We start from the raw sequence: 21,680 nt of genomic DNA on the forward strand, positions 1-21,680 counted from the left end.
GCTGAAGGATGAATGAAATCTCATGAAATCCACACTGTTTTGTTTTCTTATGGTTTTCCTCCTCCCCTGAGCTAGTTAAGCAATTCCATTGTGCCCTATCTGCAGACACACAGCAATTGAAACTCCAGGAATAATGCAATGGGGTCTTCAGAGCATGGAAGTCAGGAGACTGGCCAATGGGGAGGTTGCCTGGTGCTCAGCAGCTGCTGCTTCTGGCCTAGGAGCAGTGCTGGTGGGCGGGGCGGGGGGTACCCAGGAGTCAGGGATGTTAATGAACCATGCTGGGACCACAGGGGACAGGAGTGAAGTGGGAACTAAAACACACAATCCAAAACCAGCCCTCCCCACCCTCCACTCCAACCCAAACAAGCGGTGAGATTCTAGCAGAGGGGAAGCTGGCATGCACTGGGCTGAAGCAGGCAGGGGGGAGGGGGTGTCTGTGCCTCTGTGCAGTAGTGAAAGCGCAAAAAATAAAAATAAAAAGACAACAGGTATAAACCAAGGATCAGGGAGGCAACACACAACAGCCAGCTGAACGTAGGTGCTTCCTACTTACTTCCACATTGCTCTCTAGCGATCCCGCACTGCTGCGACGCCCTCGCTTCCCTGCCCAGAACATGCAATACCAGAGGTTAGACTCAGACACAGGCCAGAGCACTGTGCTGCCACCACCACCAGGCTCAGGTATGGGGCCCACCTGCTGGGTGTGAGGGTAGGAGAAGGGGCTCAGAGGGGAAGCTGGTTGCAGGACAGTAGACAGTTATTAAAAAAAAACACAGGATTAAAAAAATAAATAAATAAAAAATAATTTTTCAACCAGCTCCTTCTCCTGGACTGGCACTCTATGGAGAGGGGCCTCTGGGAGAGCTGAGGTGGGTACACAGGTAGGGCCCAAAGTCCCATGCTCAAGTTGGCCTCAGCCAGCTGCTGACAGGGGACAGGGTGAAGGAAGCTTCTGCAATGACTAAAAACAAAATGTGGTCCTGCACCGGCCTGATTTTTAGTGAATTTCATATATGTATGGTATGTATTTGCACATACATATACATCTCACCCTCCAGGCAGGGTGGGAATCATGGTTAAGAGAAAACTAAACTTCCTGTCCTTTTTCTCCCAGTGCCTCTAGGGCTGTTTGGTTTGTGCAGGGCCCTGGTCAGGGACAGGAGGATGAGTCAGGGGTACTGGGAGGGGCCTGGAGTCCTGCTCCCCTCTGTGGGCAAACCTCCCCACCCTCCAGGATGCCACAAGCATTCTCTCAGCGCTCACTGCCAATGCCTTTTTATGTCCCCAGCGCATGGCACATGTGGGCACTCAACATATGTTAGCCATATTAGAGGAAGGCTGAGTTTTCCTCTTGGTGCTGGATGCCCAGTGCCCATCCTGGCCGCCACAGTCCCTCCAGAGGACTTCTTCATGGGTTCCAGCAGGACATCCAGGCCAGCGGGAACAATGGTGCCCAAGCTTAGGGGTCCAGCCTCCATCAGGTCTCTGGGAATGCAGATGGTAGTGGAGACAGATGGGCCATGCTGCCTTCCAGGTCAGGCCCAGGAGCCTGGAAGGTGGTATTGCCATGTATCTCTCTGTGGCCCACACCTCTGTGGAGAGGGCGTGCTTGTGGGTCCTTCGGGTCTCAGGGCAGCACCTGAGCATGCTGGGCCATGCCCTGGGTAAGACCTCACTCCTAGGCAGAGAATGGCAGTCTCAGGGAAGATGTAGTCCCTTTGCCTTGCCTGCTGACACCCAGCCTGAGGCCCACAGAAGGCCTTGTGGACTGTGCATGTGTGAGAAGGCCTCAGAGCCCACTCAGGACAGGCCCACACAGGGATAGAGGCAAGGTGTTTCCCACCACCTGCTGAGGACCAAGGAAAACGCTAATCCCACACGGAAGTACGATGAGAGTCACATTCCTCCTCTTCCCGCTGGTGTGAGGAGTGACCTTCTCAAGGCCCTCCTCCTGCCCAGCATGGGCCAAGACTCAGGAGAGCTTTAACTTAGATGCCTTTGAGTAATGTTCTTTCTCAGAGTCATCTTTTCCACATCTCAGTATGAGATGTGGGGTGACCCTACAGGTGCTCTGCACTCGTCCCAAAGCTCCCACTCACAGACTTACCCACAGACATCTGCCCGCTGCACACCATGTCCAGGTGTGTGCACACATGCACACACACTGTCTATGAACCGAGGCAAAGCACGCTAGAGCAGTGGCTCACACCCACTGGCCCTCCTCTGCGCTGTTTCCAGGTAACCTTCCCCTTTTCTCTGGGTCCTGCACCAGCTTCAAGTAAGCCCTGTCCCAGCCAGCACTTCTCCTAGGGCTTGATCAGAAACCATGTCTGGAAGGGGCTCCCAGCATGGCTCTTCAGAGCCTTCCCCTGCCTGGTAGGGTCAGGCCAGAATGCAGGCAGGGCTCTCTACCCAGAGGCTGCCCTGTGGCCCTTGGCGATGCTGGAAGCCACGCAGGTACACTTCCTCAATGACCACATCCACACACATGGCCAGGCTGTGCTCTACACACTTGGCACATGCTGACTCTCACAGAGATCCTTGGAGAGAAGTGCTAGTCCCCACCTTGCAGCCGGGGAAACTGAAGCCCAGCACTGTAACTTGGCCATGGCCTGATAGCTAATGAGCAGCAGGAAGAGGGGAGAGAAGATCTTATCAGCGTGAGCCTGAAATCAGTGTGCTGAGTGTCCTCTGCGGGACTCTGCTTGGGTGGCCATCCCGAGGGCAACCCTGAGCATGGCCCTGTCCCAGGGAAGGCTGCCACAGGTCGTCTGTGTGTGGAGGGCCTGTCTTGGGGCAGCATGTGCTGCTTTGGAAACTGGGCCCCAAGAGCTCCCGAGTCTTCCCACACAGGATGCAGCAGGTCTCAGCTCTGCTCCTGCAGTGGTGATGGGTGCAGGCAGGTCCCCCATCCCCGGGGCCGTTGTGGAACAGTTAGGCTGGGAAGGGCCTACAGACAGTGCTGACCATGACTTGGCTAACCTGGGGCAGGGCAGAGGCCCAGTCACACTGCATCCAGGTCCTTGCCAGTCCTCGATCACAGGCCAGCAAAGCTCTGGTGCCACTGACACAAACATAGGGCCAAACTGAAGGAAGACCAAGTGGAGGGACATGGAGTGAGGCCTTGCAGCTCAGTGGGAGCTTGGACTGGAGCCCAGGCCCCTTCCTCTACCACTCAGAACATTGTGGGTTCCTGGAGGCTTCTGCTGCCAGTCATGAGCATCGAAGCATGGCTGCCTCTTGGGTCCTCAAGGTTCATGAAGGGCTGAGGCCACATTGCTGGTGTGTTGTCTCCTGGATAGAAGTGTGAGTGCAAGATTGGGCAGCTTCTCTGGGAGCAATGACTTGCCAACCACTGAGCGCTGGCTTTCCTGAGGAAACAGGCTGCCCAGGGCCTTGCCCCTTCTTGACAAGGTCATCTTGGTGAAGGCCATGATGAGTGGGAGTGACGTGAACTCTGGAGAGCTTTGTCCCTCCTAGTCCAGAGCACATAACACCACATCTCCGACTGCCGAGCCCAGCATCTTCTGGAAGGCTGCTGACACTGGCCTGTCTCCCTCTGGAAGTCACAGGTGGCCTGTCCTTAGTCTGGGGCCTTGGTGACTGCCAGGACTCAAACACCCACCTTATCTCATCCTCCAACCTTCCTGGGTCGGGGGTCCTTTCTTTCCTGGGAACTTGTTTCATTGTAGCTTCATTCCTGAGAGGACACAATCCTAGAGCCCTTCTCAGCTCAGAATCCCTAAATGATAGCAGCAATAGTAACAATAAATGGAAGTCTGCCAAATCTTGGAACTCCATCCTTCACATGGCCGTGTGCCTGTCATGGGGCTCTGTCTGACTCCTAAGCTCCAAGCTGCGGCAGAGTGGGCACATGCTGAGTGCCTCAGTTCCACTGCCACCTGAGAAGGCCTCCAGGGAACAGAGAGGCCAGAGCCTGTTCCACTGCACAAACTCAAACGCAGGCCCCAGGCCCCAAATCTGCAGAGGCACACGGTAGTCCAGATATGTGTTGCTGGGAAATCACCAGTGGTTCTCAACCAAGGGTGATTTTGCCTCCTAGAGGACACCTGGCAATTTCTGGAGACATTACTAATTGTCATGACTGGGAGGTGGAGCAGGGATGCAGCTGAACCTCTTGCACAGAACTGTCCCCACAGCAAGAAATTATCAGAATAAAATGTCAACGGGGTGGGGTTAAGAAGCCCTGGGTTAACCCTCATGCTGGCAATGGATTTCTGATTTTCACTATGGAGAAAAAAAAATGACAAGACAAAAGCAAAGGAAAAGTCCAACTCAAAAAAAGAAAATAAAAAAGAAAGAAAACATTTCTGGGAAATAAATAAGCCAAACAAAGGGAGGCAGCTGCTGGCTAGACAGGTACCAGGTGGGGTCATGAGCAGGCTCTTTTAGGGGGCCTTGAGCTGGCCACTTGGCGATGCCTGAGGCAAGGTGGGGGGGGGGGCAAGCCTCTAAGAGGGGAGGGGCTGCTGGGCCCCTGGAGAAGAGGACACTGATCTCATCCTGAGAAGGTCTTTCCCAACAAAGTAGGGGCTCCTGGGGCCAGGTTACCTGGGGCATTGGGGCAGGTAGAGCCCAGGGTCCCAGAAGCCTACAGTGCTGGGCACAACCCCATGCCCTCTGTGCAATGCCCTGCAAGCCCCACTCCACTGCAAACCCTGAGCCTCCTCCCAGAAGAAGCTGATATGACTAGTAGGTGGCTGAGGAGACTGCCAGAGTGCACCCCTCCCCTCACTCCACAGCTTGTCTGACAGCGCAGCAGGCAAATAAGGTGGGAGCAGCACTCACAGGCAACTGGCTGGGTCTGCACCCACACCTCCCTGCTTCACCTGGCCCTGCCACGACAGCCAGACCATGTGAGGGCTGCCAGGAGAAGCCCCCTGCTCCTGATACCCAGGTACAACTTCTCCCCCATCTGTGCCCCAGGAAAGCTGGGAGGCTTGAGGGGTGCTGCTTGCTTGGGGGTTAAGAGGCTGGCAGCAAATTAAACACAGAAACAAAGAACAAAATTCACAGTTCCCACCAGGGCTTTCCCCTGACTCCCAGGGCCGCCTGTGGCTGCCGCTTCTGGCTGGACAGAGGCCCAAAAGGGAGACCACTGGGGAGAAAGCAAGACCAGGGACAGTGGGAAAGGGGATTTCAGAGACAGCTTAGAAAGCTTTACTCCATTTCATTCATCAGCCTAAAGCACAGGGCTTGGCCACAGAGTACACAGAACACATCTACCAGCGAGTCTGGCTCACTCTTGTAAGAGCCATTTTCAGAAAATAAATAAATAAAACTCTTAGAAGAAGAAAGGGAGAATGGGGTAACTTCCTTGCTGTTCTGCCTTTAACAATTTGGTCCTGTTTTCTTTTGCCTTTTGGTGCTGTCCCCTCTGCCTGGTCACATGCTGCTCTGATTTGGGGATGGTCATGGGAAACCCAGCACTGTCCGTCCAAGCCCTCTACTGCCAGCCACACTGCAGTACCATCCCGGCGCGCAGTGCATGCCCGACCACCAGTGTGCCCGTCTGAGTCCTAGGCTCAGCTCTTACCAGCTTCTGAGAGGTCCCTCAGGGAGCTGCTGAGGGCACTGCGCTTGAGGCCCTCACTGCTGGCGTAGCTGTCGTCCAGGCAGGCTCGGTTCAGTGTCCCAGTGCCAGACTCCTTTTTGAGGCTGGAGCACTGGGACATGCTGGGCCGCACAACACCCTTCTGTTTCTCAAGCTCCGCTGAAATAGAGGAGCAAGGGCCCAGTGAGAGGAGCATAGCTTGGTGAGGGTTGGGGTGGGGGTGGGCCAGGGATAGGAACCCCCACCAGGAGGAATAAAGAGGACCACTGCCCTCTGTTCAAGGTTGGCACTGTACCAAGTCTTCATCTACCTGAAATGGGGAAAAAAGAAGGGCGAGCATTGTCTTGGAGAAGAAGTATGATGGCTACCTTCAACAAAAGGGAGCCAAACAAGACCCAGGAGGGAGGCGGGAGAGGCTCAAGTGCCCTGTGGTCTGCAGGAAAGACAGTCTCTTTCCAGGCCTGAGGGTCAAGAAGGAGACAGAGAGGCTCGGTCTGGATGAACAAGTGTTAACTGGCCTTTCATGGAAGGGCCAGAGGTAGGCACACCTGAGCCTGCACACCTGGAGCCAGGAGAAGCAGGGGTTATCATCAGTTCCAACAAACCCAGGGGATGGGGGTGGCTGCAACTTTCTCAGTCTGCTGGGCCCTGATGCAGAAGATGAATAGAATAACCACATAGAACTCCGGGTGCTCCTGTCCCAGGAGGTGACCAGGAACCAGGGGCCTCCCCAGTCAGAACAGGCATGGGCTTCTGAAGCCTGGCTCTCACCAGGAGGCCGCTGCCACATTTTGTGGCCTGGGCATGTGGTCTGCCAGTCACATAGACATGGGAAGGCCAGAAAAGACCAGGACAGCTCATTTCTGTGGGCTCACAGAGTCACTGCCACCATATAGAAGCCAACACCTATGTCCAGCAAATCTTAAAAGATGTCAGGGCAGCCTGGCCGGTGGTGCTCAGTGGTTGAGGTCATGTCTCGATTCCCTGTAAGGGCACAGTCCCGGGTTGCAGGCTTGATCCCCAGTAGGGGGCGTGCAGGAGGCAGCCAATCGATGATTCTCATAATTGATGTTTCTATCTCTTTTTTTCCCCTCTCCCTCTCTCTGAAATTAAAAAAAAAGAAAAAAAAGATGATGCCAGGGTTGCTGGCTCTTCCTCCTCAAGAGGTCTGTAACTCACATTCTATCCTGTGCTTCTCCATCTCCTGCACCTCCGCAATGGACTCCCTCAGGTCATCGCTGAATTTCTTCCGGTCTTGAGGATTGGGAGCATTGAAGTTTATTAACACTTTTATGTCTGCTCCAGGGACTGCAGACGTGAGCCGGATGCCATTGGGGTAGTCTGCAAAGGAGAAAGAGAGGAGAACCAATGGGCCCCTGCATTCTCTGTCATCTCTACTCCTGGTCAAGAAAATACCAGTCTGAATTCAGGATGGGCGTGAAGAAGTGGTCAGAGTGCAGGTCTCAGCAGGCACGTCTGACAGGGAGAAAATGCTTCCATAGTGCAGACTGGAGAGACCACCAGACAACCTCCATCTGCCAACTCAGGTCTGTGCTCCTTCCTATGAGAGTCAGGGAAGATCTGGCTGATGTAAGGGAAGCCAGGCCCTCTTCTTCTCCTCCATTCTGAAGGTTAGGCGCCCGGATCCTCACTGAGACAGCAGCCAGGTGCCGAGTCCAAGAGAGGGGCAGCACCCTGCGCTCGGTGGAGTGTCTTACCCAGTCATCTAGACCCGAATGGCCTCCAGACCTTTAGCAACCCTGGACGCACTGTGGGTACCCCACACCCAACACACTCTTTGCTGAGTGCAGGGTCTTTCTGCTCAGACTTGCCTGTGCCCCTTCCAAGCACAAGGGGTCTCTGGGACTTTGGTCTCCTGGAAGCATCTCTCCCCTCAGTGGGAATCAAGCTTCAGCCACAGGGAGTTTGCAGGATCTTGACTCAAACATGAATCCCACTTTTGATCCATGTCAAGGCTGGAAACGCAAATGCTTAGAAGCCATGTGACTCTCCCAAGTGCAGGTGGGACTATGAGCACTGAGAGTGCTGGGATGGAGTGTGCAGCCAGGAGCCAGCAGGCAGGAATGCGGGCTTAGCAGTGCCAAATGTTTCTCATTTTTCAAGAGAAGCCAAAAGTATTAATGTGAGGATTTAAATATCAGCTCAACAAATTTTTAAAAGTATACAAACTAAATATAACATAATTGAGCCAGACTGACCCGGGGCTGGCAGTGTGTGGCCCCTGGTGTGAAGGCATGGCCTGGGGAAGGTAAGGTCAGCTCTTACTAGCATCTGTGCCCAGGACCATGGACTGAGCCCTCAGAATCTGAAAATGATTCAGATACAGCCTCTGTCTAGGGATTCAGTCTAGTCCGGCTGCTGGGGACAGTGGGGGGTAGCACCAGCCCCATGGTGCTGCCTGATGAAACCCAGGCAAGGCAGGCCTTCCGGCCTTGGGTAGGGCAGATGGGGCAGAAAGTGGGGAGATGGCAGGGTTGGCACGCTGGGCCTCTCCTAGACATGTGGGAAAGGAGAGGGAACAGCAGGTGCTGTTCCCATTTAGGACAAAGAAGAGGCAAAGAGCCCCAAATCCAGGCCTGAACTTTCCACTTGTGGATGGAAGGCTGATCACATGGCACCACAGCCACCTGTCTTGAGAGGATGGGGGCGGCCCTGCTGCGGAGACCCTACCGCCCTCCCCTCAGGCACTCCAGCAGGACCGTCCCCCACTCATCCTAGGAAGACTGGGTCAGCCTGCAACTCGGGACCTTCACCAGGAGAGAGGAAAAGGAGAACAGGGACATGAGAAGGAGCAAGGTCAAAAGATAAGGTCAGTGGGGGTGTCCTGGTTAGGAGCCAACTACCTTCCAAAATCCCCAGACCCACGATCCATTCACACCCAGAGAAGGTCTCCAGTGGTACTTGACCTAGTGCTTCCTCTGCCAGAAGCGTTCCACACGCCACTAACTCTATGGCGTAGCATCACCCACATCACAGATAAAGGACACGCAGCCCAGAGAGGTTAAGCAGCCAGGCCACACAACCAGTTTGAACCCTGGTGGTCCACTCCGGGGCTCAGCCCTGGACCTGTAGTCCTGTATTACCTTCACCTGTTTGCCCACATTTGCATATCATCTATGCCACTTACTTCGTGCTTTCTTATCAACATTTATTTAAGTAAATTTACTCTGCCCTAAAGTATCTTATCACCTGCAAGAAGTAACAGTAAAAGTAAACCAGTGAGCACCATATTTAATGTTATTAAATTCTTCCCAATTACTGCTGCCTTTCAGAGCATCGAAGCTACCCTGGGCTCTGTCCTTGATGGCACAGGAGGAAGGAGAGAGTAAGGCGGGTCTTGGCCTCGTGCGCACAGTGCTCCAGCACATGCACAGCAGGCCTGGGAAGCAGCACACACTTACACTGGCTCTCGAAGAGCAGGACCTGCATGCCGTACAGGGAGAAAGACTGTCGGAAGTTGTATGTCACCGAGTTCTTCTTCTTCTGGAAGATCTTGGTGACCTGGGGGCAGCCAGAGACAGAGACTGAGCCACACCATCTGCCCTGCCCTGGAGCAGCTCTGGGAGCTCAGGACTGAAAATGGATCTGCTGGAGACCACGTGCTTCTGTAAGAATGACTCTGTGGTTCAGAAGTCAGGAGGCCCTGCAGGAGGAAGGACTTGACACGGGGAGGAACACACGCCCACTCACTCCTTGACGTGGACAGCTTTCTGTTCCTGCCAGACCCTAGTGCCATCCTGGCTGGCTACAAAGCCCCTCAACCCAGCAGAGAGCTGGCAGTCACATTATCGCATGTGGCACTGAAGATGTCGTGCAAGGGTCTCATGTCCAGGATCCTGTCTGATCACTGTGCCCTCGGAGATTAATTTCACAAAGGAAACAGATTCAGAGGTGTGAAGTGGCTTGCTCAAGGTCAGGATGCTTAAAAATAACTTGAACCCACACATCTGGTTCCCACCTCAGGAATCACAAAAGTGAGGCTGATACTCAAGCAGGTGGGGACTAGGGACAGGGTCCTCCAGCAAGAAAAGTCTGTGGCATGCAGGGGGACAAAGATCCAAGAACAGGTTTCCCCTGTTCTTTGCAGAGGCATCTTCATCCCCACTGGCTCACATCCGTGCTGCCTTTTTTGCGGGGCAAGCACTCCTCAATCTCCCTTTGGGGAACCCCCGTCTGCCACCCTCAATCCATTAGTCCTGGGGACTGTGATCCAGGCTTAGGCACTTAGACAGCACCACACCTGCCTGGCCTCATGACTAGCTCTGGCACTGGAAACAACAAGACTGTTGCTCGGATTTTTAAGAAGTGAATCCTACTGGTGGCCGAGGAGATAAAATTAAGCCTGGAGCAGCCAAGGTCGACTTTCCCTTCTAGGATGAAGCCTGCCTGAGAAGGGAGCCCACACAGAGGAGGAACCTACACAGCTGAGCAATGGAGGTCATCAAAAGGAGTCCTGCTGACATGTTTGAGCCTCTGGAATAGCCAGGGCTGAAGCTCCAAATCCCCTTCTGGACTTTTACATAAGCCAACAAAGCCCCATTTTCAATGGTAGCAGTCTGTGTTAGATTCTGCTCCTGGCAACCCAAAGACCTGGGCTAACTCTACCCCATCACCTCCACCCCACACCTGTGTGGGCATTTCCCCACGTGCAGGCACATAGCCAGGTCTCCCTGCATAACAGCTGTCAGCCATGAATCCGTGGGGAACCACGTACCACTAGGAGGTCATTAAACAGGAAGATTTCTCGCTGATGCAGTCCGAGTTTCTGGGGCTTATTTGGGTCTGGAACCTCGAAGAGTCGGCAGTAGCAGACCAACCGCCGGTGAGGCAGAGAGAGAACCTGTGGGGGGAAGGGAAGTGTGTCCTCAGCAGCCTGTCCTGCCTCTGGAGCCTGGGTAGCACAGTCTAGCCTGAATGTGAGGAGCCCAGTCCTTGGGCCTGTGTTCCAAACACCTTTTCTTACAGACCATGCAGAATAGACCATGTTTCTGGCTTGCAGCTGTTTTCCTGCCTGTCCTGTAGAGCCAGGGTAAGGGTGCCCCTTCTGGTGAGACCTCTGCTCGATTCTTTCAGGCAGGTACCAGACTCCTTAGAGAACCATCTTCACATGTGAGCCCCAGCCAGAGGGGAATGTTTGTTTTCTGAGTCCCCAAAGTGCCCATTAGTCTCCTGTAAATATTTTTTCTAGAGAGAATCTACCCTAGATGAGGAAACTGAGGCACAGAGAAGCTGACAACTTGCCTCAGCCACACACGAGGAGCTGCAGAGCCTCGGAGTTGTCCCATTCTCCAGACCCCTCCTAAATGATTAACATTTCTGAAGCATGAAAGACCCTATCCAAACTTGAGCCAGCAGTCACTGCTCTGTGGGGCCTGGTCTGACCCTCTGCTCTGTACACCTGCCTCTGAACACACCTGTCACAGATTCAAAGAGCCCCCGACCTTGCCGAAGTACAAGCTGCTATCAAGGCCTGGGATGATAAACCATCATGTAGGCCCACTTGTGGCTCTGGGAGTGATCCTAAAGCCACAGGAGACAGATGGGTCAGTAAGGAGACAGTACATGCCCAGTTAAGACCCCCAGAGGGTAAGCATAGTAGTAGCCAAGGAGCATTAACTCTGCAAGGGTGCCCTGGTAGAAGGGTGCCCGAGCTCAGTACATTAAGAAGACAAGATAAGGGGAAGGAAATGCATGGCCGAGCCTGGCACAAACGCAGGAGGGCTGATTCAGGGAACAATACTGTTTGGAGCAAAAGTACAAAGTAAAGAGGATGATGGCTTTTGGGGCTGGACAGGTGGACAAGGGCAGGTCACAGAAGCACATTTTGGAGACAGAGCTTGGGCTGGGTGGGGAAAGAGAAGGCCCTCCAATAAACATCAGTGTCTCAGTGTCTGGGGACCAACCTGGGTCTCTGAGCTCAACTGGGCCCAGAGGAGAGGGAAGGAGACTGCTTTTAGCCTGACAGCACAGACTGTAATCTCTGGGCCTGCAGAGATTTGAGTCTGGGTTAATTATGAAAACCATATTTCTTATTGCTGCAGAATTAACTCAAGCAGCCAGAACTGTGGATCTGGGAGCAGGAAGATGTGGGCACATGGGGCACCCCTAGGGTGGGATATTAGTCAGAACGTGAAAGCAGAGGGATACTCACACAGCCAAGCCCATGATGCAGGGATCCAATCTAAATGGGGAAATAGCAAACAAAGAAAAAAAATCAATGTTGCAAAAGATGCACCTGGGTGCCTGAGGGGCAATGCCCTCCCACGGCATCTTTCCTTAGCTCTATCCAGCCACACCCAAGGGGGTGGACAGGGAAGGCCCTCTCACTGGCAGGCTGAGGGCATTCCCAAGTCACCAAGGAACTGTGCAACCCTGCCCATTGGTTTATTAAAATCCTCAGCTTCTCCAACTTTAACCCAGAGCAAATGGCTGTTATTCCCAAATATTAGAAGTTTTTCAAAGAAACCCAAATCCTGAAAGAATTCACCAGCCCTGCCTGGAAGGGGCATCAGGGCCACTGGCAGCAGGGCGCTGGGTGGGAAGGGGGATGTGAGCAACTCATGCCCCCAGCAACTCCCCTGGGACATAGGGCCACCACATACCGGCTTCTTCCCCACAATAAGCTTCTCCACCTTCTGCACCTGGGACACATGGTCCTCATTGGTCTTCAGCTCCCGCTTGCGAATCCGTTCATAGATACCAATCAGTGTCTCTCGGGGAATGTCCTCACCATCGTCTACACCTAGGCAGGAGACAGTGGCCAGGCGTTAGTCAGGTTAGGGCAGTGATGGCAAACCTTTTGAGCTCGGCGTGTCAGCATTTTGAAAAACCCTAACTTAACTTTGGTGCCATGTCACATATAGAAATTTTTTGATATTTGCAACCATAGTAAAACAAAGACTTATATTTTTGATATTTATTTTATATATTTAAATGCCATTTAACAAAGAAAAATCAACCAAAAAATGAGTTCACGTGTCACCTCTGACACGCGTGTCATAGGTTCGCCATCACTGGGCTAGGGTCTGGGTGGTCCCTTCAGTCTCAAGCCCCAGGCTTACTCCAATTTACCAGTTTCTAACCCAATTCAGAACAGTGATCCCTTTCACCAGTCCCAGCAGAACCACAGACCTTCCAGACCCACAGCTACTAAACATCCTCAGTCAAACACAAATTCCTCAGAATCCTTCCACCAGGGACAAGGCCAGCACAGCCACCTGGACAACCACAGGAGGGCTGATAGAGGGCTTTATAAATATTACCTTGCTGATCCTGACCACAGCCCCGTGGGGTGGGCATACCATCCCCATTCCATAGATGAGAAAGCCAAGGCCTGGGGAAGAGGTTGGGTTTGTGGTGAGGGGAGGGTTTGTAAGTTTAGTTTCCAACACTTGGCCCATCCTCACTTCGCCCCTTGTTAGCCTTGTGACTCAATCTTTCTGAGCTGAGCATCTGTGAAAAAGACCACCAAGAACATGGGTGGCTTCTCAGAGCTGTGGTGAGAAGTGTGAGCAGCTCTTGGCATGCCCCTCAGAGTGAGATCTTGGTGCATTTGCCAGCTGTTGTCCCACATCACATGGGCAGAATCCAGGGGCAAGACTCAAACCTGGATTGCTCTGACAACAAGTGCATACCTTCTGCTATACCACTATGAAAACTGCTGTGAGAAAAGAAACTCAGCCCTACTCACAGGAGAAACACAAACCCACATCCATCCTCAGACCACAGACTAGCTCAACCAAAGGATTAGTAAAACTGTTGACGAGGCTATGGGGAGGGGCTTGCCAAGTCCTTTGACCTAGCAGAAGGCCTCACACAGTGAATGCTCCATGCAGGGAGTGACCATCTGAGTGCTCTGAAGTGAGCTTCCCTGCCCTCAGGGGCCAGCCAAGCTTGGGAGGGGCGGAAGTGCTCCTCCCTATGTCCTGGTGGCCTCTGCTCTCTCCAGCCTTTGTGTTATGGCAGTGCCCACCACTAGGGGGTGCACCAAGGACCTACAGATCAGAGAGAGTTATCTGACCCAGGAGAGGGATTGACAGAGCAGCCTTTACTACAAAAATAAAGGAGAAGAGTAGAAATTTTAAACAGCTCAACAAGCTCACAGTTGGACTTGATTTAGACCAACTTTTGTTTCTTTTTAAAAAATATGATACCTCCTCCTGGCTGCTTGAAGATCGGCCGCCATCATGAACGACATAGTAACTATCTGGACCAGGAAGTTCATTGCCAACAGACTACTTCGGTGTAAACAAATGATCATTGATGTCCTTCACCCTGGGAAGGCATCAGTACCCAAGACAGAAATTCAGGGAAAACTACCAAATTGTACAAGACTACACCAGATGTCATCTTTGTATTTGGATTCAGAACCCATTTTGGTGGTGGCTAGACAGCCAGCTTTGGCATGATTTATAACTCCTTTGATTACACAAGGAAAAATGAACCCAAACATAGACTTGCAAGACATGACCTGTATGAGAAGAAGACCTCAAGAAAACAGAAGGAACACAAGAACAGGATGAAGAGAGGCAGGGGCTGCAGAGGCCAGCGTGGGTGCTGCAGAGAGTGAGCTGGAGATGGGACCGCAGGAGTCAAGATTCTTCAGGGACTTGATCTGTGGTGACTGTGCAGATTTCCATGAAAGGATTAATAAATTAAGAACTTCTGGGTGAGGAGGAGACCAAGATGGCGGCATAGGTGAACACCTGAGATTGCTGCCGCAAACAACCACTTCAAAAATACAACTAAAAGACGGAACGGACATCATCCAGAACCACAGGAAAGCTGGCTGAGGAGAGACTCTTCAACTAGAAGGAAAGAGAACAGCATACCGAGGCTCAGAGGAGGCGCAGTTTGGAAAATATAAAGGTACCGAGGTGCTCGCGCAAAGCGGGCTGGTGGCTGAGGGCGCGGTTGTCGTTTTCAATCAGGAGGGAGTCTCAGACTCTGAGCTCCAGATCTGGGCGAGTCTCTAGGGACTCAGACTCAAACGGGAGAAGCGGGATTGTCTGGCATCAGTTGAAACGTGAGGGCAGCTTTCTCTCCGAGGTTTGCAGCTGTTGCCGGGGTTCTGAGAAGCAGAGGCTCTGGGAACAGGACTGAGAGCAGTCATAACTGCTCCCTCCGCCCGCCCTGTTGATCCCCTGGGACCCGCCCCACCAAAGCCCTGCGCAGAGACATTTGCCGGATTGCTTCAGGCAAAGGCTAGATTAGCACCTCTCCAGAGGACAAAGACCACAAGGGGGTGCACCGAGAAAGCATAAAAAATGCGGAGACAAAAAAACATGACAGAAATGGAGGATATAGAGCTAAAAAACGCAATTTTGAGGGCTTGCAATAATGTGCTAGAAGCAGCCAATAAACTTGATGAGAGCCTCACGAAAACTAATGAGACCCTCGATGCTATGATAAAGAACCAACTAGAAATTAAGCATACACGGACTGAAATAAAGAATATTATACAGACACCCAATAGCAGACCAGAGGAGCGCAAGAATCAAGTCAAAGATTTGAAATGCGAAAAAGCAAAAAACACCCAACTGGAAAAGCAAAATGAAAAAAGAATCCGAAAATACGAAGATAGTGTAAGGAGCCTCTGGGACAGCTTCAAGCGTACAAATATCAGAATTATAGGGGTGCCAGAAGAAGAGAGAGAGCAAGATATTGAAAACCTATTTGAAGAAATAATGGCAGAAAACTTCCCCCACCTGGTGAAAGAAATGGACTTACAGGTCCAAGAAGCGCAGAGAACCCCAAACAAAAGGAATCCAAAGAGGACCACACCAAGACACATCAGAATTAAAATGCCAAGAGCAAAAGACAAAGAGAGAATCTTAAAAGCAGGAAGAGAAAGAGACTCAATTACCTACAAGGGAATACCCATACGACTGTCAGCTGATTTCTCATCAGAAACTTTGCAGGCCAGAAGGGAATGGCAAGAAATATTCAAAGTGATGAATGCCAAGAACCTACAACCAAGATTACTTTATCCAGCAAAGCTATCATTCAGAATTGAAGGTCAGATAAAGAGCTTCACAGATAAGGAAAAGCTAAAGGAGTTCATCACCACTAAACCAGTATTATACGAAATGCTGAAAGGCATCCTTTAAGAAGAGGAAGAAGAAAAAGGTAAAGATACAAATTGTGAACAACAAACATGCATCTATCAACAAGTGAATCTAAGAATCAAGTGAATAAATAATCTGATGTACAGAATGAACTGGTGATTATAATGAATCAGGGACATAGAAAGGGAATGGACTGACTATTCTTGGGGGGGGAAGGGGAATGGGAGATGCAGGAAGAGACTGGACAAAAATCGTGCACCTATGGATGAGGACAGTGGGTGGGGAGTGAGGGCGGAGGGTGGGGCGGGAACTGGGAGGAGGGGAGTTATGGGGGGAAAAAAAAGAGGAACAAATGTAATCTGAACAATAAAGATTTAAAAAAACAAAAAAAGAAAAAAGAAATTCACCCAAATTTCCACTTCTAAGGCAGGGTAAGCACTCCAGCTCTGGTTTTATAACTTATGAACTCTGCATTGAAAATTATTTCAATTTAACTGTATTTCACAAACATTTGTTGAGTAATTATTAGGTATCTGGCAGTCTCACTTTGGCATTAAATATTTGATTTAAAATTTAAAAAAAAAAAAAAAAAAAAAGAACTTCTGGGTGAAAAAAAAATTAAAATATGATGCCATTTAAAGGGTACCTCAGCCCGCTGCAGCTGGTATTTCCCAAGGAGAGGACCCAGCTCCTCCTCCCTTCTTTCCAGGAACTCCAGGTACACAAGGCCCATGCCATCAGCCAACATGGAGTCAGCTGGAAGATAGCTGTTCCCTTTTCGATTCCTTCCCTATCCAACTCCAAGAAGGCCTCCCTTCTTGCTGCCTACTGCTGGAAACCAATTCCAGCATGACAGCAGAGCTGAATCTGGGAATGGCTGATGGCATTTCCCCAAACCTGAAAAGGGATGATTGTTGGCTGCCAGACAGCTCAGGGCATCTTAATCTACATGTTATTGCCTCCTACTGGCCAAACACCTGAACAGCCGTAGACTAATTCCCCCATTTTGACAATGCCTCTGTATTGGAAACCCTGACCCTTTGAAGTGTATATCTCTGCCTCGCCTCAGGACAGTTTGTGTTAATAACAAGCATGGGGTCCTGGGACGAGGAGACCTGAGATCTTAGAACTTAGATCTTAGTTTCCTTTAAACTAAGCTCCTCTGACCCCCAAATGCCATTCAAAATTATATTTCGTCTCCGGACTCCTATTTAATCTACGCACAGCCTTCTCCAGATTGCTGAACCCTTCTTAACGCTGGAACAAGAACCCTGGCAGCCTACCTCATCAGTACCTGAGATGGGCCCACCTGCCAGGAAGAGAGGGCAGCCTCAGCCTCAGGGCCCAGCCAGAAACAGCTCCTGCTGGAATCAACAGTGGTATTTTCTTTTCATTGTATTCATTTTCATAATGACTGCCTATGTGTGACAAATGCTACTGGTTTGCCATTTACAGTGGTGATATAAAGTTCCTTTAAAAACATATTTAAATAAATAGACAAAAACAAAAAGGCAAGACAGTTTCAAGAGGAACATGAAGTGTACAGGATGAATAGCTGGGCAGATGCTGTGAGGGATGCAGCAGTGATGGGCTGGGATGTGCTGGCCAGTCTGTCCAGCTTCCACCTGCTGGAGGTCTCAGGGCTCCCAGCACCTAGGCTCCATTCTGTGCTCCTACACATACTTCCAAATAGGCCTTGGTCAACCTATGCCTGGCCTGGCCTGGCCTTCTGGTGCTGTGATGATCTGGTTTCTCCAGTCTCTGCCCCCTTGTGACTAATTCCCCTCCACCTGGACCTGCCAAACCCCTGTTCATCCTTTAATAACAGGCTAAAATCATCATCTTCTCCAGGAGTTAGGTTTCCTGCATGCCAAGACTCAGGCAACACTTTCTCTTCATGGTAATTTGTACTTTGTGCACGCATTGTTGAGACCAACACTGCTTGAAAGCCCATCTGAGCAAGAACTGGGTATGCTGCAGCCAGGCCTCCTAGCTCTCCCCTGCACCCAGCAGGAGGTAATGCAAATTTGCCTCTCAGCCCCACACATGGTGGAGCTCATGCTTAGAGGTGTCTGTGGAGGTGTATGTCTGAGCCTGGGGCTGCGACAGCTCACCTCGGAGGTTCTTGACGAAGTCCTCCAGCTTCATCTTGCGCTCAGGCTTGACGTTGGGGCTGTACATGTCTGTGTTGAGCAGGATGATGGCGAAGGCCAGGATGAAGATGGTGTCTGGGTTCCGGAACTGCCGCACCACCCCAGGGTTGCAGATGCAGTACCGCTGGCTGGGGGCCGGGGAAAGGGAGGCGGGTCAGGGCTCCTTCAGTTGGGGCAGGGAGTGGATCTGCCTGTCACTCATGAGTAGTTGCCATAGCTCCACCTGGCACTGAACAGCTGAGGCTCAGCTCCTGCACCTGGTAAATAGGGACAACACCTGCCTGGCAGAGCTGCCTTGACTACACACTCACCCTCTCACCTGCACCGTAGCTGGTAAGCAAGGACAATACCTGCCTGGCAGAGCTGCCCTGACTACCCACTCACCCCTCTCACCTGTACTGTAGCTGGCAATGGCTCTCAGGGGAAGACAACGTTCCCCAGGCTCCCTAGGAGCTGGTACAACCACGTGACTAAGTTCTGGCCAAAGGGATATGGGCACTTTCAAGACTGTGTCTTAAACGGCAGGGGTGTGCCCTCCACTACCTTGCCCTGCCTGGAACCGGGGTGAGATGAAAAGAGCCTGCTCCCTGCACCAGCTAAGAGGGAGATGCACTTCCATCTTGTTTCAGCTGTAGCTTCTGGGCAGCTTCTTAGACACCTGAACTAACAGCCTCACTGAGTCATCTGCGCACTGTACTCACTGCCTCAAATGCACCCTCGCCCTCACCTCTAAGAGGCCTCTCACTGGTAACCTCATGGAGGCATGGCGAGAGGAGCAGAAACAGAGAAGAGGAGCCAGGTGGGGCATTGCTACTGAAGCAATAGCCATCAGTGCTCAGGCAACGTGGGCTTCAATTCTGTCTTCCTTGTGACACCCCTTCCAAGAAACCCTCCTGGAAGGAAGTAGCTGAACATCCCTCTTCTAGACCCTGGGACTGCCCTCCTCCTGTGTCTTCATTCCTCCTTGGCCCACCACTGGTGCTGAGCCCAGAGTGCTGGAGCAGCAGTTGACTTGTGTCTGTCACACCCAACAAGGAACACAGAGACCCCTACACAATGTACACACAGTCCCAGGATGGAAGACTGTGTGGTGACCTTGAATGCAGGCTCTCTGGGCTGTGTGCCCACACATCCTAAGTGGGTTAAGCCTTCCACCCTATCTAGGGTAGGTACTCGTTATCCCCACCCTATAGGCAAAGACTCAAGGCACAGAGAGGTTAATAAGCAAAAGGTCACACAGCTGGTAAGTGGTGGAGTGGGTATTAGAACCTGGTCATCTGGCTCTGCAGCTCATGCTCTGAGTCACTGTGAGAGAGCAGCTGCCCTGTAAAAGGGCAGATGAAGGAAAACACAGATGGACTCATGAATGGATGAGGCGCATGAGGACTTGGAGGAAGACAAAGACTTAAAAAACCCTGGCTCTAGCACTAACTAGCAAAGTTCCTGGCACCCAGGAGGGGCTTCTGGCTCACCTCCCAGGTGAGTTCAGGGCCACCCGATCCTGTGAATGGGGCTAAAGGGATTCAACCCTTTGCTAGGAACCTCCCTCTCCCTGATGCCCTCCCCCTGCCCCGCTGCAGCCCCAACCTGAAGGCCTCGATGAGCCGCTCCACCTTCTGCGCCTCCCCCTGGACCCGGATATGCGCCTGGAACTTTCTGAGGGCTTCGTCCAGCTCCATGGCAGAGAAGTCCATCTCATCCACCACGCAGCTGAAACAAGACAAGGCCATGTCAGTGTCCGCTGCCTACAGCCTCAGCTGCCTTCCCACCAGGTGAGGTGAGCACATGCTTGCAGAGAGTGGAGCAGAGGGGTTGATGAAAGGGAGCCAGGGAGCTTCCTGGAGGGCTGTAGAGGCAAGGCTGCCACTTGTCTGGGAGGGCATCTGCTTAGCTTCCTCCAATCAGCAAACTATTCAGATTATGGCCAAAGATCCCTGTGCTTCTGGGGAATCCATAAAGCCCTGAAACTGTAGGAAATGTTAATGTTTATATCTATGTGTGCAATTTTCTAGACATACAGGGAGCCAGAGCATACAACTATTCTTAATAAGGACCCTTTGCCCTGACCGGTTTGGCTCAGTGGATAGAGCATCAGCCTGCGGACTCAAGGGTCCCGGGTTCGATTCCCAGTCAAGGGCATGTACCTTGGCTGCAGGCACATCCCCAGTAGGGGGTGTGCAGGAGGCAGCTGATCGATGTTTCTCTTTCATCGATGTTTCTAACTCTCTATCCCTCTCCCTTCCTCTTTGTAAAAAATCAATAAAATATATTTTTTAAAAAAAATAAGGACCCTTTGTGCAGAAACAAATGTTACACAGATGTAATGCAGACGTAATGCAGGAGTCTTCTGGTGTTCTGAGGGAGCCAGGAGCACACGCCCATCCTCACAAGAAGGAAGTGGAGGCTGGGCACTAACTCTCCACACAGTAGTCTCACACAGAGCCTGTGCTTCACGCCAAGGGTATGGGAAGAGGTGGCTGGGTGTTTCTGAAACCATCCTCATGTGCCAATCAGAAGGGTGAAGGGCAGAGCTTGGGGAGGCCTCTGGTTCTTATCACAGCCAAGCTTCCACATTACAGCCCGCTCGGTTCTCTGATCAGGACACAGAGAATGTGCGGTCCGAACTAAGGACCCAAGCAGCATAAACTGGTGTCTGGTTTATGTTTATAACAAAGCCATAGCCACCCTTGGGGCTATGGAGGCGTCAGTCATAGGGGACCTAATTCCACACCTAAGCCTACCTCCACTGAGGGTGATGGGCTTATGATAAGCTGTTGTGCCCCCAATCTTCTCTGAGCACTAAGGGCTTTTTGTGGGGAAAGTTAGGAGGTGGAGGGGCCACCTGGGACAATCTGCTGACCAGCTCCTGAGTAGGATGCTGGTGTGGAGGGTAGAGGTGGGAGGAACCTCACTACTTTCTGAGGTCACTGCTATTTTCTGATCCAAGGAGAACAATGCACGGATTTCCTTCAGACCAGAAGCCAGGGCACAGAGGGGAGTGCAGAAATAGCTATAAGGGAGGGGGGCTGCACTGCAAGGATTTTAGGCCCAATTCACTAAGGAGCTAATCTGTGTTCCCCTGAACCATTTCCTCATACCAATTTAAAAGGAAGGGGGATGGGGTGGGGAGGAGATTAACCATACTAACAACCCAGCAGGCTTTCCGGAATGAGGCCAGAACAGAAACGCTGAGCTGAGCAGGAAGAAAGCAGCCCAGATGGGCACACCTGGCCAAGAAAGGATGCAGGCTTCGTTCTGCTGGGTACTAGACACATACCAGCCATACTCCTGTGTGTGTGCATTTGCATGTGACTGCATGAGTATGTATGTGTATATATGAGGCCGTGTGTGTTTGGGGGGAGGGAGGGTGCACCCAGGCCAGGCCCTCTCCCTTTGATCCTGGGTTTCCTCACCTGTGGTACAAAGAGGCCACAGCACCCACCTACCTCCCCCAGGGGAGCATCAAAGGCAGCAGGTATACATGTGGCCAGGCCCTTCCTCATTGCAGAGAGGGCCTGACTTCAGGGGGCCACCCCTTGCTTGTCCTTTTCCCAGATGAGGCAGGGGCTGGACAGATGGAAGCCACTGTTACTGATGGTTAGCTCTTTACTCTGCTTTTATTTCTGTTTCTGGACTATCTGCCCAAGGTCAGCATATCAGCTCATAACTGCTTGGGTCAGAAAACGCTTCAACAACAGGCCTGGGGAAAATCCCTCAGGTCTCGGCAAAGGGTGAGCAAACACATGTACTGAGCCATCCCATTCCACTGACTTTGGCTTCTCATCTGTGAAAGGGGGTCATCAATCCCTGACATCCACCCCCATGGGTGAGATGAGAACATAGTAAACACAAGGGCCAAAT

The 21,680-nt window shown here is 51.8% G+C and overlaps 1 protein-coding gene across 9 annotated transcripts in view; it reads right to left on the bottom strand.

Moving 5' to 3' along the window:
* IQSEC1 (IQ motif and Sec7 domain ArfGEF 1) overlaps positions 1 to 21,680 on the bottom strand; it is a 189,316-nt gene that overhangs the window by 5,382 nt on the left and 162,254 nt on the right. For 7 of the 9 annotated variants that reach the window (XM_070405876.1, XM_070405873.1, XM_070405877.1 and 4 more), the window contains exons 5-13: positions 19,407 to 19,529; positions 17,781 to 17,947; positions 12,202 to 12,341; positions 11,751 to 11,780; positions 10,314 to 10,439; positions 9,001 to 9,100; positions 6,758 to 6,919; positions 5,561 to 5,737; positions 557 to 606 (exon numbers count right to left, since the gene is read on the bottom strand). In XM_070405876.1, coding sequence (XP_070261977.1) covers positions 557 to 606; positions 5,561 to 5,737; positions 6,758 to 6,919; positions 9,001 to 9,100; positions 10,314 to 10,439; positions 11,751 to 11,780; positions 12,202 to 12,341; positions 17,781 to 17,947; positions 19,407 to 19,529 — 1,075 coding nt within the window. The remainder of the gene's footprint in view (positions 1 to 556; positions 607 to 5,560; positions 5,738 to 6,757; positions 6,920 to 9,000; positions 9,101 to 10,313; positions 10,440 to 11,750; positions 11,781 to 12,201; positions 12,342 to 17,780; positions 17,948 to 19,406; positions 19,530 to 21,680) is intronic. The other 2 variants (XM_070405880.1, XM_070405879.1) reach the window with 1 other exon arrangement.

The sequence above is a fragment of the Myotis yumanensis genome, unplaced genomic scaffold (assembly GCF_028538775.1).
Source record: "Myotis yumanensis isolate MYYU_CA2020_CCGP unplaced genomic scaffold, mMyoYum1.0.hap1 SCAF_2, whole genome shotgun sequence".
Classification (NCBI taxonomy): domain Eukaryota; kingdom Metazoa; phylum Chordata; class Mammalia; order Chiroptera; family Vespertilionidae; genus Myotis; species Myotis yumanensis.